The sequence below is a fragment of the Ctenopharyngodon idella genome, chromosome 21 (genome assembly GCF_019924925.1).
Source record: "Ctenopharyngodon idella isolate HZGC_01 chromosome 21, HZGC01, whole genome shotgun sequence".
Taxonomy (NCBI): domain Eukaryota; kingdom Metazoa; phylum Chordata; class Actinopteri; order Cypriniformes; family Xenocyprididae; genus Ctenopharyngodon; species Ctenopharyngodon idella.
Window position 1 is genome coordinate 11,759,076 of NC_067240.1, and position 14,938 is coordinate 11,774,013.

The following is a 14,938-nucleotide window of genomic DNA, read 5'->3' on the forward strand; positions in this document are numbered from 1 at the left end:
ATATACTTATATATTTTACTTATTGACTGTAAATAGAGTAATTAAACTACCTGATTAGCATTGTGCATGGTCTCCTGTGTGGTAGCCGTGGCAATGATGGCCCTGTTGCTTCCTGGGCTGAGTTGAAGGTTCAAGGAAAGGCCAGAGACCAGCTGCACACCCAGCTCTGTTATACTGACTTTATCATCCAGAACCCGGATCGTCCTCTCAGCCAGAACTGAGTCTGACAATGGGGACATCACCTGGTAAAACAGACAGAAATGCTTCTGATAACATTGTAAAACAACTAAAAATTCTCTCCTAGATTCTTATACAAACTTAGTGGCATGAAAAAATGAGTAGGCTATGTACAATTTCAAAAATCTAAGTGACAGCTGTCCACCCTCGGCTATATGGCAAATTCTGATGCACAGGCATGGAAATGACTTCGATATGAAACGTGATGAGAAGACTTCTAATCTGGATCAATTAATAGCAAAGCAGCCACCTCCATATTTCCGCATTCATTATGTTATAATGAAGTGTCAGAAGCCATTTACTTCCGATCTGTAAGGGGGACTTCCACTGTCACCAGCGCGCACAGCCCGTACTTGCTTCTAACCATCATTTGCACTGTCTGGAAGTCCACAGGAAATCGTTTTTCACTCTAAAATACAGCCATGTTAAGGTAGAGAAATGATTCTTATTCTGTTTTTATATCCCGCTCTTATTCCGAGCGCGCATTCCTAATTTGCCGTTTGAATTGAGAGATTTATTAATTAGACATAAAATAAGAATAAGCAAGAGGAGCCTCGGGCCTTACCCAATATTGCGTAAGATGCTGCCCCAGTGCTCCACTTTTTATAAATAGATCTGTAAAATAAAAGTTAGTGCTTGCTCTGCTACTTCAACAAATCTTTTCTTCCAAATAGTCTACTTTAAAACCAATTCTTGCTCTGTTTTTGAAACCGCTTCTAATTGCAAGTAATTAGTCATTCAATTTAATTTTAATGAACTGCAAAAACAGGAGGGCCCGTTTTGAAATGTAATTCTGAGTTTGGTCTAACAGCAAGGTGGAAAACTAGTAAATTTGTCGTGGTTAAGTGGTGGGTTTTTGATTTCAGGCATCTCGATCTATAAAGCAGCACTGGTTTTCAGACTCCACGTATTCCATCCCACCATTACTGCGATTCTTATCTGATTTTAATTTTCAGCAAATGGATCAAATCGAAGCACTCTCCACCTATGGCTCTGGCGTATATGTTTTGCTGTCAGACAGCACTCTAATGGCAATTTCAGCTTGACAAGCAGTTGTATTTATGTGTGAAAGTATATATGTGACATCCATAAGAAGCAATGTGAAGTTTTCACAGACCAACACTTAATTAGTTGGCTTTAATAAAGGAATATGTAGTTTGTGGTAGGAGCTGTGAGATGTGCAGATAGACAGCACAGAAGCTGTGACAGAGGAGAGTGAGAGATGCTGTCTATTTCTCGTCTGACAGTGTACACGTGTCACATCACAACTTGGACTGATTCACCTCTCATCCGCATGGAGAGATTGACAAATGACAGCCTGGCTTTCCAATGAAAACAAGGACGTCGTCAGATTTTATTCATGCAGTATAAACACAAGGGAACTGCAGCTTAGTCAGCTGTAACTGTCAGTTTTGTTCCTCCGACATGGGCAGATCTGGTCATGGTGTGTTGAGGAAATTGCATAATATGTTATAACAAATGAATCATGGATCAAATTTTAATAATGTTGAAAATCCAAAGATTATTGGAATAATTGCAATGCATGCAAACACTTTCACACACATTTTTTACAGTGTAGGTGGTTTCACATCATGATGGTACAGAGGTTAGATCACACATACTGTATTTTCTTCATTTCTCACCTGAACTTTGGTGGTGCCGGTGTTCAGACCGATCAGAACCTGTTCCTCTGACAGCTTGGCCACGCGTTCATCCCCCACCCTTAACGAGTCCCTCACCAGCTCTGTCACGTCCACCTGCCAATCACTGCCCAAGAGGAAGTCTGGCTGGCCCTGCCACTCCTCTGGCTCAGCCTCAAAGTGTGTGAGGACACGGACGGTGGTGCTCTGGTACTGTGGACCACAGCTCCGGTCCTTCTTGGCTCCTTCATCCCCGTCATCCTCTCCAAACCTGTAGTAAAGAGAGCAACCAATATTAAGTGTTACAATCCCTTTCTCAACTCAATTCAATTCTAGTCTATTCTAGTACAATCAACCCATTAAAATTAAAACATTTTAAGTGAAAAATGTCCGTATATAAAAAAAAATAATCAGCAAAATCAGTGTGAAAAATTATGTACTTTCTAAGGAAAGTACATTCAACTCAATTCAATTCTAGTCTATTCTAGTACAATCAACCCATTAAAATTAAAACATTTTAAGTGAAAAATGTTCGTATATAAAAAAAATAATCAGCAAAATCAGTGTGAAAAATTATATAGTTGAAAACAAATAATAAATTAGAAAATATTCTATAAAAAAAAATCAACCCACTAAAATTAAGAGTTAAACATGCACTTTCAATCTAAAATTAGGTTGACAGTTGACACTCATTTAAAATCAAGTAGAAAAGACAAAAAAATAAATAAAGTTGACATTTTCTATTCTATTCAATTCTATTCTATTATAAATCAGTGGAAAAATGTACATGGTTGAAAGCAAAGATAAGTTTCAAACATATAACATACTTTATTATATTCTATAAATAAAAATCAACCTACTATTTGTTTTGACTTTAGTAAAACTTTTAATTTATTTAGTTGACATTTAAAAAAGGTAGAAAAGCAAAAAAGGAGTTGTGAAAACTGAAATGGTTGAAAAAGACGTGAAGAAGACTACTCTCTTTTTTTTTCTATTCTAGAAAATCAACCCACTAAAATCAACATGTTGAACTGCTGCCTTAAAGATATAAGTAAAATCAAAGCGTAAAATAAAAAAAAATTGCAGTTAACCACTTTGAATGTACTTTCTAAGGAAAAACACTAGGTTGAAACACTGAAAAAAAAAAAAAAAAAAATGAAATCAACTGAAAGAGAAAAAAACCTGAAAAAATTAATGCTTAAAAACAAAAATGCTGTACATAAAAAAAATCTTCTATCACTATATATTTAGAAGATGTCAATCAAACAGCTTGTAGGCTATACAATCACTTAACCTTAAATTTACCTCAGGAAAGCTATTCAATGTCCATAAACTCATTATTTAGCTACAAAAATAACAGAGAATAGCATTTTGCTAAATATATGCACTCTATTACATATTCATTTTATTTTTACTTAACCTGTTAGAGATGTCTTCATTATTTAATGCATGTTTGAATAGCCTAAATCTCTCATGAAAAGAAGTTATTTCAGTTTATTGTCATTTCACTTAATTAAAAATTTAATTTAATTAAAAGTTGATATAAAAACTCCCTTATGTGCAATTTAAATGTTTGTACTACTCAGTTTTAGCTATTTAAGTGCTGATTATTAAATAAGTTTGATTAATTAATTGATTGTTAATTTATTATTTATTTTCGGTTTTCGGCCAAGTGCATCCTGAATTTTCGGTTTCGACCCAGAATTTTCATTTTGGTGCATGTCTATGGAAAGTCCCCATAAAACATGGAAACCCATTGAGTGTGTGTGTGTGTGTGTGTGTAGAGCAGTGATGTTCAACCTCTTGTAATGGGCAAGTTGCTTCAAAAGGCTGTAAACATGAACCCTGTTCACATTCCATTTATGCATTTCCTCTCCTCACACAAACAGTCCAGACCAGGTGAATGGCGGGGCAGCTCTGACTGTTCCATTATTTTTAATGAGTCAAAACCATCCACAATAAAAAAAACAACAGCAGTGGCAGGTTAACATGGTGGCCCTGACCGGTGGGGAGGCCACGCTCCTTTAGACATTTATGCAACGACGCCTGACCAACGGCAGAAACAGTATGACATTTACAGAACACAGGTGTATAAACAGGGCAGACGGCACTCAGCTGAGGAATGTCAGGTCACAAGAGGTCTCAGGAGTAATGAGCTCCAGTCTTACAACAAAACCGCATGTCTACCGCTCTCACAGAGGTAATCAAAATGCTACGTGAGACAGACATGACCTCAAACCAAGGGCACATATGATACAGCCAGGGTGCAAAATTAAGACTCGCCAAGTGCCAAATGTGAGTAAATATGGGCTTTTTGATGAATACAACTCACCAGCTGGCCCTTAAAGGGATAATTTATTTGGATCCCATTGACTTTCATTGTAAAAAACAGAGAATTTTTTTTTTTCAAAATATCATCTTGTGTTCTACAGAAGAAAAAAGCCATATAGGTTTGGAGCAGTCTCGTGTAGCCAGACTTCAGACTGACGACAGAAGGTCTGGATATCGCGTTGTTTTGTTCTGCATCATATTTAGGGGTGTGAAAATGTAAAGTTAATGTCGCTACGATAACAGACCGGCGTGCTTCTAATAAATTGTTCATTCAAGAATGTTGTGCAAGTTTACTGCAACAATGGCGCCGCAAACTTCACATACTTTTGGAAATCCAGCGTTTAGTTGATAAGCGCTCAGTGTCACAGTTGTAAACATGACAACTTTCTTTTTCCATGAGAGGGTTTGGCATCACATCAACATGAAATCGTGTAGAATACAACCAATCAGATGACGACTTCAAAACTCTTGAAGTGTTTCCCATTTTGTGCCTTATGGATCAGATGTTCAGCCAACGGTCCGTGGCCGTGATGTCTGAGGCTGAGACGAGGTTTGGAGTGACATTAAGGTGAGCATTTTTGAGTGGACTCTTTAAATACTGCAACATACATTATTTAAACCTAAAGAAAACATTTCTGAATCTTCTAACATCTTCAACTTCAATCTAGTTTTTTTCAGATAATAGAGACTTGAATGTGATGCGAGTGACACAATGGTTTGTTTGTCACTAATATCAGGACAAATGCACATTGAGAAACAGTCTTTCCTCATTCAAACATATAAGAGCTGTACTTGCATGTCTATTGCATGTCTATTTTTCATGCATAGGAAAGAGCTGCCTGGGGGCATTATGAAGATGGCCACCGAGTGAACTTGCCTTAAAGGATTTTGCTAATATCTAAGAAAAACGGCTAAATAATTCAACTGTCACAAGAACAAAAATATATATTTTTAATAAAAATAATGTATAATACAGTTTCATAGCCAGTAAGGAATTTTTATGAGTGCTAAAAAATGAATTTTTTAAATAGGAAGCTCAGAGATGCGGAAATTCCGGGTGGACTGGTACAAGAGGAGGTTTGGTCAGAAAATACATTTGTATCTTTGTATTGAGAACATGGAAAAGCGTTCAGTGTGCAATCCACAGATTTAATTCTTGTCGACCACATATTACTGATGACAGCTAAAGAACTTATTAGCCACACTTATTCTTCAAATGACTTGCAATTTTTCTACCGCTCATTCTGTCTGTCTTCCGTCATCCTCTTTTCACTTATCATGCCTGAGTCAATCTGGCAGGATTGTTTCTGGTGGAAGAGTAATTAAAAATTATCTTGTGGATATCCACAGCGTACGGCAACATTAACCTGCACATTGTCTGGTGCTAGTGCGTCAGAGGCAGGTGTGCCTGAAGACGACCCAGCGGTAATTAAAAAGTCAGCGTCCGCATCCTCCCCTCACCTCCATCATGTGTTCCAGAGGGAGCTCTGCTACTCGCCTTGTGTTACCAAGGAACACCAGAGCATGAGAACAGCTGAGGGGAAGGTTGATAGAGACAGGGCAGGTGAGCTGGAGCATTATTAGTGCTGTGCAGTACTAAGAGAGTTATTACAGTAATGTTAGAAATGGTTGAGTTTTCAAAATACCAGCAGAACCATATTGCATAATGTGTGGGTTGTGCAGGATATTTTCTGCTCAGTTAAAGATTATAAAACTAGATAATTCAATTATAATTTATGGAAGTTATATAATAATAACTCTCAAAAATAAAGTTTGAGGAACATTTAACATCCACAAAAAAAAAAAAAAAAAAAAAACTTTCCAATGCACAAATGGTCTTTTACAGTGAAAAAAGGTTATTTTACACAAAAATATAATTTGCTCCATAATTTTCTTTCTTTATTTTTTAAAAGTATAAAGGGGTCATATAACACTTTTTTTTTTTCATTTTATTTTGCACGCAACTTCCACTTCTAATGTTAGTGTGAAGTTTTGCACCACATTTACACATAATTTATGCTCTTAAAAATATGCCAGTAAGAACTAAAAAGGGGTTTTCACAGTAATGCCATAGAAGAACCATTCATGGTGAAATATATGACAAATGCCTATTTACACACACACACACACACACACACACACACACACACACACACACACATATATATATTTATTTATTTATTTTATTTTTTGTGCATGGAGCCATAATGCCAATAAAGATCCTTTATTTGTCCTCTCTCTGAATTAAAAGGGACATTACAAATACACTTTAGGATAGAAACGCAGAGCCGCAGGTGCTACACACATTAAAGGATTAGTTCACCCAAAAATGAAAATTATCCCATGATTTACTCACCCTCAAGCCATCCTAGGTGTATATGGTTTTCTTCTTTCAGTCAAACACATTCTGAGTTATATTAAAAAATATCCTGGCTCTTCCAAGCTTTATAATGGGACTGAATGGTACCATAGATTTTGAAGTCCAAAAAATCGCATACACCCATCATAAAAGCTTTATAATGGGAGTGAATGACCTCTGACCCGACATATGACGTACTGACGAATGTGGACGCGCAGAGGATAGAGCAAAACACCGGTCACAAATTAGAAGTCTAAAACGAGAATTTCGATATAAGAGAAGAGAAGCTTGAGTTTGTTGCCCAGCCCTATTTGTTTGAACCACAAGAGGCATCTACTCTCACCTAAGCTTATGCTACTCCTACATCCATCATCATATGTCGGGTCAGAGGTCACTCTTCGGCCAGAACTCGACTTGCGTATGGCCGTTACCGGAAGCTGGTGATTATTGTTTAGAAAGTTATAAAAAATGGATTTTTTCTAACAAAAATGCACCGCTTTGATTCAGAAGGTCTTTATGAACTCTCTGGAGTCGTATGGATTACTTTTATGATAGATGGATGCACTTTTTTGGGCTTCAAAATCTATGGCATCATTCACTCCCATTAAAAAGCTTAGACGAGCCAGGATATTTTTAATATAACTCCGACTGTGTTTGGCTGAAAGAAGAAAGTCATATACACCTAGGATGGCTTGAGGGTGAGTAAATCATGGGATAATTTTCATTTTTGGGTGAACTAACCCTTTAAGGAACAATGAAGGGTTTTAAAGACTTTGTCAACTTGTCAACTTTAGGTTTTCGTATATATTTAGGATTAGCATAGTATTAGAAATATTAGTATCGACTGTCACTGATATGTAAATGTAGGCAGCCAAACAGTCATGTGTTCAAATTAATTCAACTGTTCAATCTGAAAGTTCTGGTGAGGGTTTTGAAAGTTACAAATTGTAAAATGTGATTCCTTGAAACAAAGGCTGCTTTTACATTACATGGTTAAAGTGATCGGTCGGATTCAGGCCTCATTCATATGTGGAAATAAATCTCATATGAATTGGATACGTGCATTTGCGTCTGCCATGTAAGCGGACAGACTGGATATTCCCCTGCCAATACTAGTCGTACGCCACAGAAAAAGCGATGGTGACGTCAACTCAGGTGGACACCAACCACAATCGCATGACTCTTTTCAATACCCGGGCCGCAACAAGGAGTCTCCCCTTTTTTCTCCACCTTAAGAGACCAACGTTTTGCTGACTTTTAAAGATGGTGTGGAAAACAAAAGCTTGTATTATCATTTTGTCTGCGTCCATTGCAAATCACGCCTGTTTTTACTTCCTTTTCCGGGTCAGTACACCTACTTTGGGTTACCAAGTGTATAGTGTAAATGCAGATATCGAATATGGGTCACTTTTAAAAGAAGATATAATCAGGTCATCCAAAAAAAAAAAAAAAAAAGGATATAGTCAACAAATCGGAATTGGGCAACAGGAACTGCAGTGTAAACACGGCCAAAACATGTCACTAACCTCTGGCTGGCAGCATCTGTAGGAACTCTCCAGCCCCTGATCTGGCTGAGCTCTGGATCAGACATCTCGATCTGCAGGGGGAGTCGAGGCATCCACACGCTCACCTCCAGCTGAGCGCTTAGGTAACTGTAGGTAAAGTTCACCATCATCCGCACTCTCCCACGCGTCTCCTTTCCGTTGACGTACACATAATCGCACCTTTCGGACACCTAAGAAGCAGGAATACAAATCAGACAGCAGACAAACAAAGCATTCAAGCAACACTGTATTCAAAGCAGCACTAAATTAAAGAAAATTGCAGCTCTGGCCAAGGTATCAGCCTACTTTTCGCTCCAATTTCCTGGCGACCATTTCAAATTTTGAAAGCGCAAAAAAATGAGGCCTCTTCTTGTGCTAATCAGCGCAATATGTGAAAAACAGTCTGGCCTTTGTGTTTTGTGTGCCGCTGTTATTCGCTTTCATTCTGCGCTTTAATGAGGAAGATGAGAGATTGGACAGGCTTTGACTGGCCTGTCCAAGTATTTATTTCTGACTACAGTCAGTAGGGGAGTAGTTGTCTTGATAATGAGAGTGTTTGGATGTCTATATTTCTCAGGCTTTGGGGTTGAAAGGAGCTAAGCAGATGGAGAGATGGAAGAAGACAGAAAAAAAGCTGTGGTCAAGTCTTTCTACACCAGCAAAGTAATTCATTTGCAGAACATCTATACCGCACTTAGCCAATGCTTATGAAAGCTGGCAGAGAAAATCTTATCTCATCCAATCAACCTGAGGGCTTCTTTAATAACAACAGATGTGGAAGTGGACCAATGGCATTGCTTGATTTCTGAGCAGCTGCCCATCAGCTCAAAATCAAAGATGATAAGAGTGTCAGTTGTTTGTGAGATTTCCCTAATGCTGTGCCATTTTCTAGAGCATCATACTTGTTACATCTCAATACCAGACTGCTATTTAGCAGCTGCAATCAGCAGCCAAGCTTTCATCAAGTTCTCATTTGGTGACTGCTCAGACTATCTCAGAGTACCTTTTTTTTCCTTTACATTACCCGTTTGAAAAAACAAACAGAAAATCTGAAAAAGAAATAGGACTTCCTAATTAAATCTTAGACTACTTTTCTATTTGTGACATTAAGTCAATGGTGCATTTATTTGAGCTGTGATTAACTTTAGTTTTCACAAACCATTATACAGTGTGCATCGAACCCTGTAAAATGAATAAGTCATGTTGTGATAATGGCTACAACATAATTATATGTGTGAACTCAAAATCGCATTGACTTTCATGACAGAATTGCAGAAAGGTGGATTTAAATAACAAATGCCAAATACATAAATTACTTAAATGACAAGGTTATTTAGGATGGTTTCAGTTACACCACTAAAGTTTTTCTGTTGTTGACCACACAGGTTTCAAAATCCCATAGAATGCAGATGTAGAATGACGAATGTATGTTTCTTGAGAAGCAAATCAGCATATCAGAATGATTTCTGAAGGATCATGCGACACTGAAGACTGGAGTAATAGCTACTATAAAGTCAGCTTTGCCATCGCAAAAAATTAATTTAATTTAAAAATATATTAAAATAGAAACCAGTTATTTTAAATTGTAATACTATTTCAAAATTAGAGTCACATAAGTCAAAAAAATTTTGAACGATATAATAATTAGGTTGTGCACAAATGATCTTTTACTGTACTGAAAAATAAATATTCTTTGCATTTAACTTGGTCAGTAGTGGAGAATCTTTTTTCATGTCGTCAAAAGCAAAATGTAAAATATAATATAAAACAAACAACAACAAAAAAACATATTTCAATAGCATGCTGAATTACAGAGTGATTTGAGGGGGCAATTATTATTGCAGACCAATTTAAAGTTTCTCAAATGCACTAATATATTTAATTTGTAAACTTAATTCCTACATCTGCAACTGGTGGAATTTGGAGGTAAATAGATAAACATACGGATCAGCAATTAAAAACCAATATATGACTCAATGGTCCAGTTAACAACACCTGTCATTGTTAGATATAAACCTGCTGTGAGCTACTGTATTTCATAAAACAGTGGGGACAAAATCCAGCATGGTAAAAAGTGACTTAAAGTAAATGACACCTAGGCTTGTAATAATGAACAACTGCAATGAACTTAAACAGTGCTATAATTCCCCACAGCAATTATATCTGTTAAACACCTGCTAAATCTGTCTGGATCTGCCCATATAAATGACATAATGGAACAATTTGCAGTTCTGCATCGACAATTGTATACTTTACTTCCTCATTTATAGATTGTAAATCTCCCACAACAGTCTGAGAGTCAGAGATCCTTAGAGGTGCTCTGGTGGCCCATGAAGGGTATTGCTTTGAGTGTACAGGCTGACTGTGTGTGGAGAACATGGGTCAGTCTAACTTCACTGCAACATGCCCTTCCATGAGTGTCTGTAAGCATCATAACTAGCAGGTCTGGCAGGGCATTAATCAGGAACATTAAGACTGCTGAAGTGAGGGACACTTACAGAGGACGTCGAGATCCCCGCAGGGAACTGAGTTGGGTACTTAATGACCCATTCAGACAGGCACACAGAGAGACTGGACTTTGCTGCCTGACGCAAGCGCTGTCCCTTTCTGCCTGTCCATCTCTGACTGAGGTAATTAGCAGAGTGCATCTTGAGCATCTCTAGACGTTCACCGCAAGGTTAACACAATGTTTGAGATTAAATAGCAAAACGTAGAGGTACCCTGTTTTGTTGTCACTCACAGTAACACTTTTCACAGTAAATTTACAGCTAAGCAAACAGAAAATAATCAAATGCATTAAAATGAAGTCAGATTCAAATGAACTGCTGTTCAATTAAATGTCAGAAAATAAAATATATATTACATATAATTAAATGTAATATATAATATATATTATAAAATGTCATATATCAAATGAATGTCTGATTCAAATGAATAAACTGAATAGGTACAAAAACAACACTGACTTTTGAGAAAATAATTTTAAAAAGGTTTACATTTAAAATATTGAATTTTACAAAATATATTTAACATTGATGTGTATCACTTCATCAATAGTCACAGTCATATTGCTTCAATGTAGTTTGCTCATTTATTTTATATTTTGAGAAGCTTGACCGTACTTTCCTACAAAGGCAAAATTCATTAAAGTTGATGCTTTTTTGGTTGAATCTTAATTGACTTAAAATTTCCACACACTGTTTTCTCTGAATCTGAGCACAGTTGAGTCAAACCCATCTCTGAAAGGACAGAACATAGTCTAAGAGATTCTGCTCAATTTTGAATAAACGTGTAGTTAAAGGGTTTGTTCACCCAAAAATTCAATTTCTGTCATTAATTACTCACCATCATGTCGTCCCAAACCCGTAAGACCTTCGTTCATCTTCAGAACACAAATTAAGATATTTTTGATGAAATCCAAGGGTTTGTTAACCATTTAACAATTTGAACTGTTTATTACAATTTATTTAACAATTAATCAGTCAGTGTTCTGATGTTGAACACTGAAGCCTGCACTGCGTTCACTACGTCAACTGTGTATAACAGTTCAAATTGTTAAATAAAGTCATTATTTTTGTTTTGTTTTTTGTGCACAAAAAGTATTCCCATCGCTTCATAACATTAAGGTTGAACCACTGTAGTCACATGTACTATTTTAATGATATCATTAATACCTTTCTGGACCTCAGAAAGTGCAATGATGTTGCTGCCTATCTGTGGTTTAGAAAACCTCAGATAGATTCTCAAACACTGGGTGAAACACACTTCCCTAAACACACACATTTGCATGAACACACACAAACAATCCTATTGATAGTGTGTCATCTAAAAGAATCTTTTCCAGCTCTACAACTTATGTACATTTTTATAACTATCCTGACTTCTGTCTCTGTCTTTTCCTCTCTCATTACTCTCTCAGTCTGTCCATCTATCTGTATGTGCAGAAGATCGTCTTTTTTGCTGGACTGTCTAGACAGCTTGAAATTGAAAGAGATCACCAAAGAAATATTGCACATCAAAAACATTAACAGTTAAATGTGTTTCCGGGGTTTTATAATCTTGTCTGACAAATACAATATCAACAGCTGCTAACTGAAATGCCCTTAAGAAAGAAAGAAGCAAATTCAAACATTAAATTGGTCTGGGAACTATAGCAGTAAAATAGCCAGAGATTTTCACAGGCTTTTCAATCCTGAAATTGTTAACTAGAGTCTTTTTAAACCTTGAGTAAATGTGGTTCTGGTACTACTAACGTAAATGTTCCACATTTCAATTGCATTATTTGTCATGACACAATGAAACATACTGAATTGTACAGATTTTGCACAATTTTCAGTTTTGGCCAAGTGGTCATTCCAAACTTTATTCTCAACCTATAATTCAATAAATCACTATGTGGCAGCTATATTATTAGATGTTATTTTGTGAGTTTTTGTAAAAAAAAAAAAAAAATAATAAAAAAAATTTGGCCAGATGGAAGGAGCTCTCCTCTCCAACCAAGGAGGATATTGTTAAAATGGCTAAATCTGGTCAATCGGTTTTGGATACTGCTCATGTGCAGGATGTGAATGGTCACAATGTCCACAGAATTATTTCAAAGCACAGTAAGACCACTACCATGCAGAATGTAAAGTGCTGTGGCTGGTCAAGGAAGATTAGTGAGCATGTTGACAGGAGGATGAAAATCACCTGAATGTGGGTCCACCTCAAAACAACTTCTAAAGACCTCCAACCTCCAATTTCACCTTGAACTGTAAGCCAACGGCTATAAGAGACTGGATTAAAAGTTGTGTACCAGTAAAGAAACCATTTATTAGTTTTATCTGCTGCAAAAAAAACACCTTGCATTTGACAAATAAAATAAGGACTGGAGTATGGAAGATTGGAGCCATGTTCTGCAGTCCGACAAGTCTAAATTTAACAATCCAGCATTGAATGGTGTCAGGCATGTTTGTAAGAGACGACTGGAGTGTTTTAATGCCAAATGCATGCATGGCGCCATTAAGCACAGCAGGGGAAACATAATGGCACTGGGGACATATGTCTTCAGCAGGTGTTAGAAAGATCTGCAAAGTCGCTGGCACTTTGAAAATGGACCAATACTTATGTTAGGAATCCTGCTGAACACAATGTAGCCAAGTATGGAAGATCTGTTCAGAGATCAAATGTGTATTTTCTAACATGATGCAACAAAGTTAATAAAAATATGTGGCTGCCATTTGCCATCTCCATTCAACAATGCCAAGGTTTTTTAGTTTATTATTGCTCAACAACTGCATTGTTTCACACTGTATACACTGTATGAATTCTGTTCATTTTCCTATCAGTGTTAAGCTGCTTTGAAACAATCTGTATTGCATAAAGCACTATATAATTAAAGGTGACTTGACTTGACCTTTGGCACTACAATTTATGGCGTACGTATCAGTGACAAAGCGTAGACAAAACATACAAAGGCAAAGTGTCTTTAGATGCTCTGAATCCAGGGCACCAGTGCCCTTGTGTGTTATGTGTATGTGTATGTGTGTGTGTCAGCTTTGGTGAGGAAGGAGGGGGATTCCTCTCCAGAGGTCAGTGTTTCAGTGTGGGGTGTTCATCAGATAATTAAACCCGAAGGGAGTAAATGCACACACGCACACACATTGTCATTTTCTCCCTCATAAAATGCTCTCATATTTGTTCCCAAATGGCAGAATGTGGAAGGCACAAGCTTGTTCTGTAAAGCTTGCATTTAACATCCCTTTGATTTTTGATCTCTGGCTTGACAACTGAAAATAGACATTCCTTTAGAGCGGTGGAATGTATATTGCTTTAAATCAAATCTAATATAGTCGCCTTAATACACTATGTGTGCCCTCAAACGGTTCTTTTGCTATCTTGGTTAAAATTATACTCAAGTGTGTCTACAGGTTCTTTCATCGTGCGTTATTTTGATGAAAACCACCTAAACTACAGAAGTGCTTTACAGTCAATCATGCTGCAGACCACATCACAAGATCTCACTAATTACTAATTATATATAAAATAATTATATATGCATTATATTGCCAAAAGTATTGGGACACCCCTCCAAATCATTGAATTCAGGTGTTCCAATCACTTCCATGGCCACAGGTGTATAAAATCAAGCACCTAGGCATGCAGACTGCTTCTACAAACATTTGTGAAAGAATGGGTCGCTCTCAGGAGCTCAGTGAATTCAAGTGTGGTACCGTGATAGGTTGCCACCTGTGCAATAAGTCCATTCGTGAAATTTCCTCACTACTAAATATTCCACGGTAAATTGTTAGTGGTATTATAACAAAGTGGAAGCAATTGGGAACAACAGCAACTCAGCCACAAAGTGGTAGGCCATGTAAAATCACAGAGCGGGGTCAGTGCATGCTGAGGCGCACAGTGCACAGAAGTCGCCAACTTTCTGCAGAGTCAATAGCTGCAGACCTCCAAACTTCATGTGGCCTTCAGACTAGCTTCATGGAATAGGTTTCCATGGCCGAGCAGCTGCATCCAAGCATTACATCACCAAGTGTAATGCAAAGCGTCGAATGCAGTGGTGTAAAGCACGCCGCCACTGGACTCTAGAGCAGTGGAGACGTGTTCTCTGGAGTGACTAATCACGCTTCTCTGTCTGGCAATCCGATGGACGAGTCTGGGTTTGGTGGTTGTCAGGAGAACGGTACTTGCCTGACTGCATTATGATTATGGTGTGGGGTTGTTTTTCAGGGGTTGGGCTGGGCCCCTTAGTTACAGTGAAAGGAACTCTTAATGCTTCAGCATACAAAGACATTTTGGACAATTTCATGCTCCCAACTTTGTGGGAACAGTTT

General features: G+C 37.4%; 2 protein-coding genes across 3 annotated transcripts in view; one reads left to right on the forward strand and one right to left on the reverse strand.

Annotated features, from left to right (window-relative positions):
• Window positions 1–14,938, forward strand: part of rpl17 (ribosomal protein L17) — a 268,902-nt gene that overhangs the window by 18,795 nt on the left and 235,169 nt on the right. The gene's annotated exons all lie outside the window — the stretch shown is intronic.
• si:dkey-112m2.1 (transmembrane protein 132C) overlaps window positions 1–14,938 on the reverse strand; it is a 145,558-nt gene that overhangs the window by 4,761 nt on the left and 125,859 nt on the right. For both annotated transcript variants that reach the window (XM_051877701.1, XM_051877702.1), the window contains exons 6-8: window positions 8,094–8,302; window positions 1,881–2,148; window positions 51–242 (exon numbers count right to left, since the gene is read on the reverse strand). In XM_051877701.1, coding sequence (XP_051733661.1) covers window positions 51–242; window positions 1,881–2,148; window positions 8,094–8,302 — 669 coding nt within the window. The remainder of the gene's footprint in view (window positions 1–50; window positions 243–1,880; window positions 2,149–8,093; window positions 8,303–14,938) is intronic.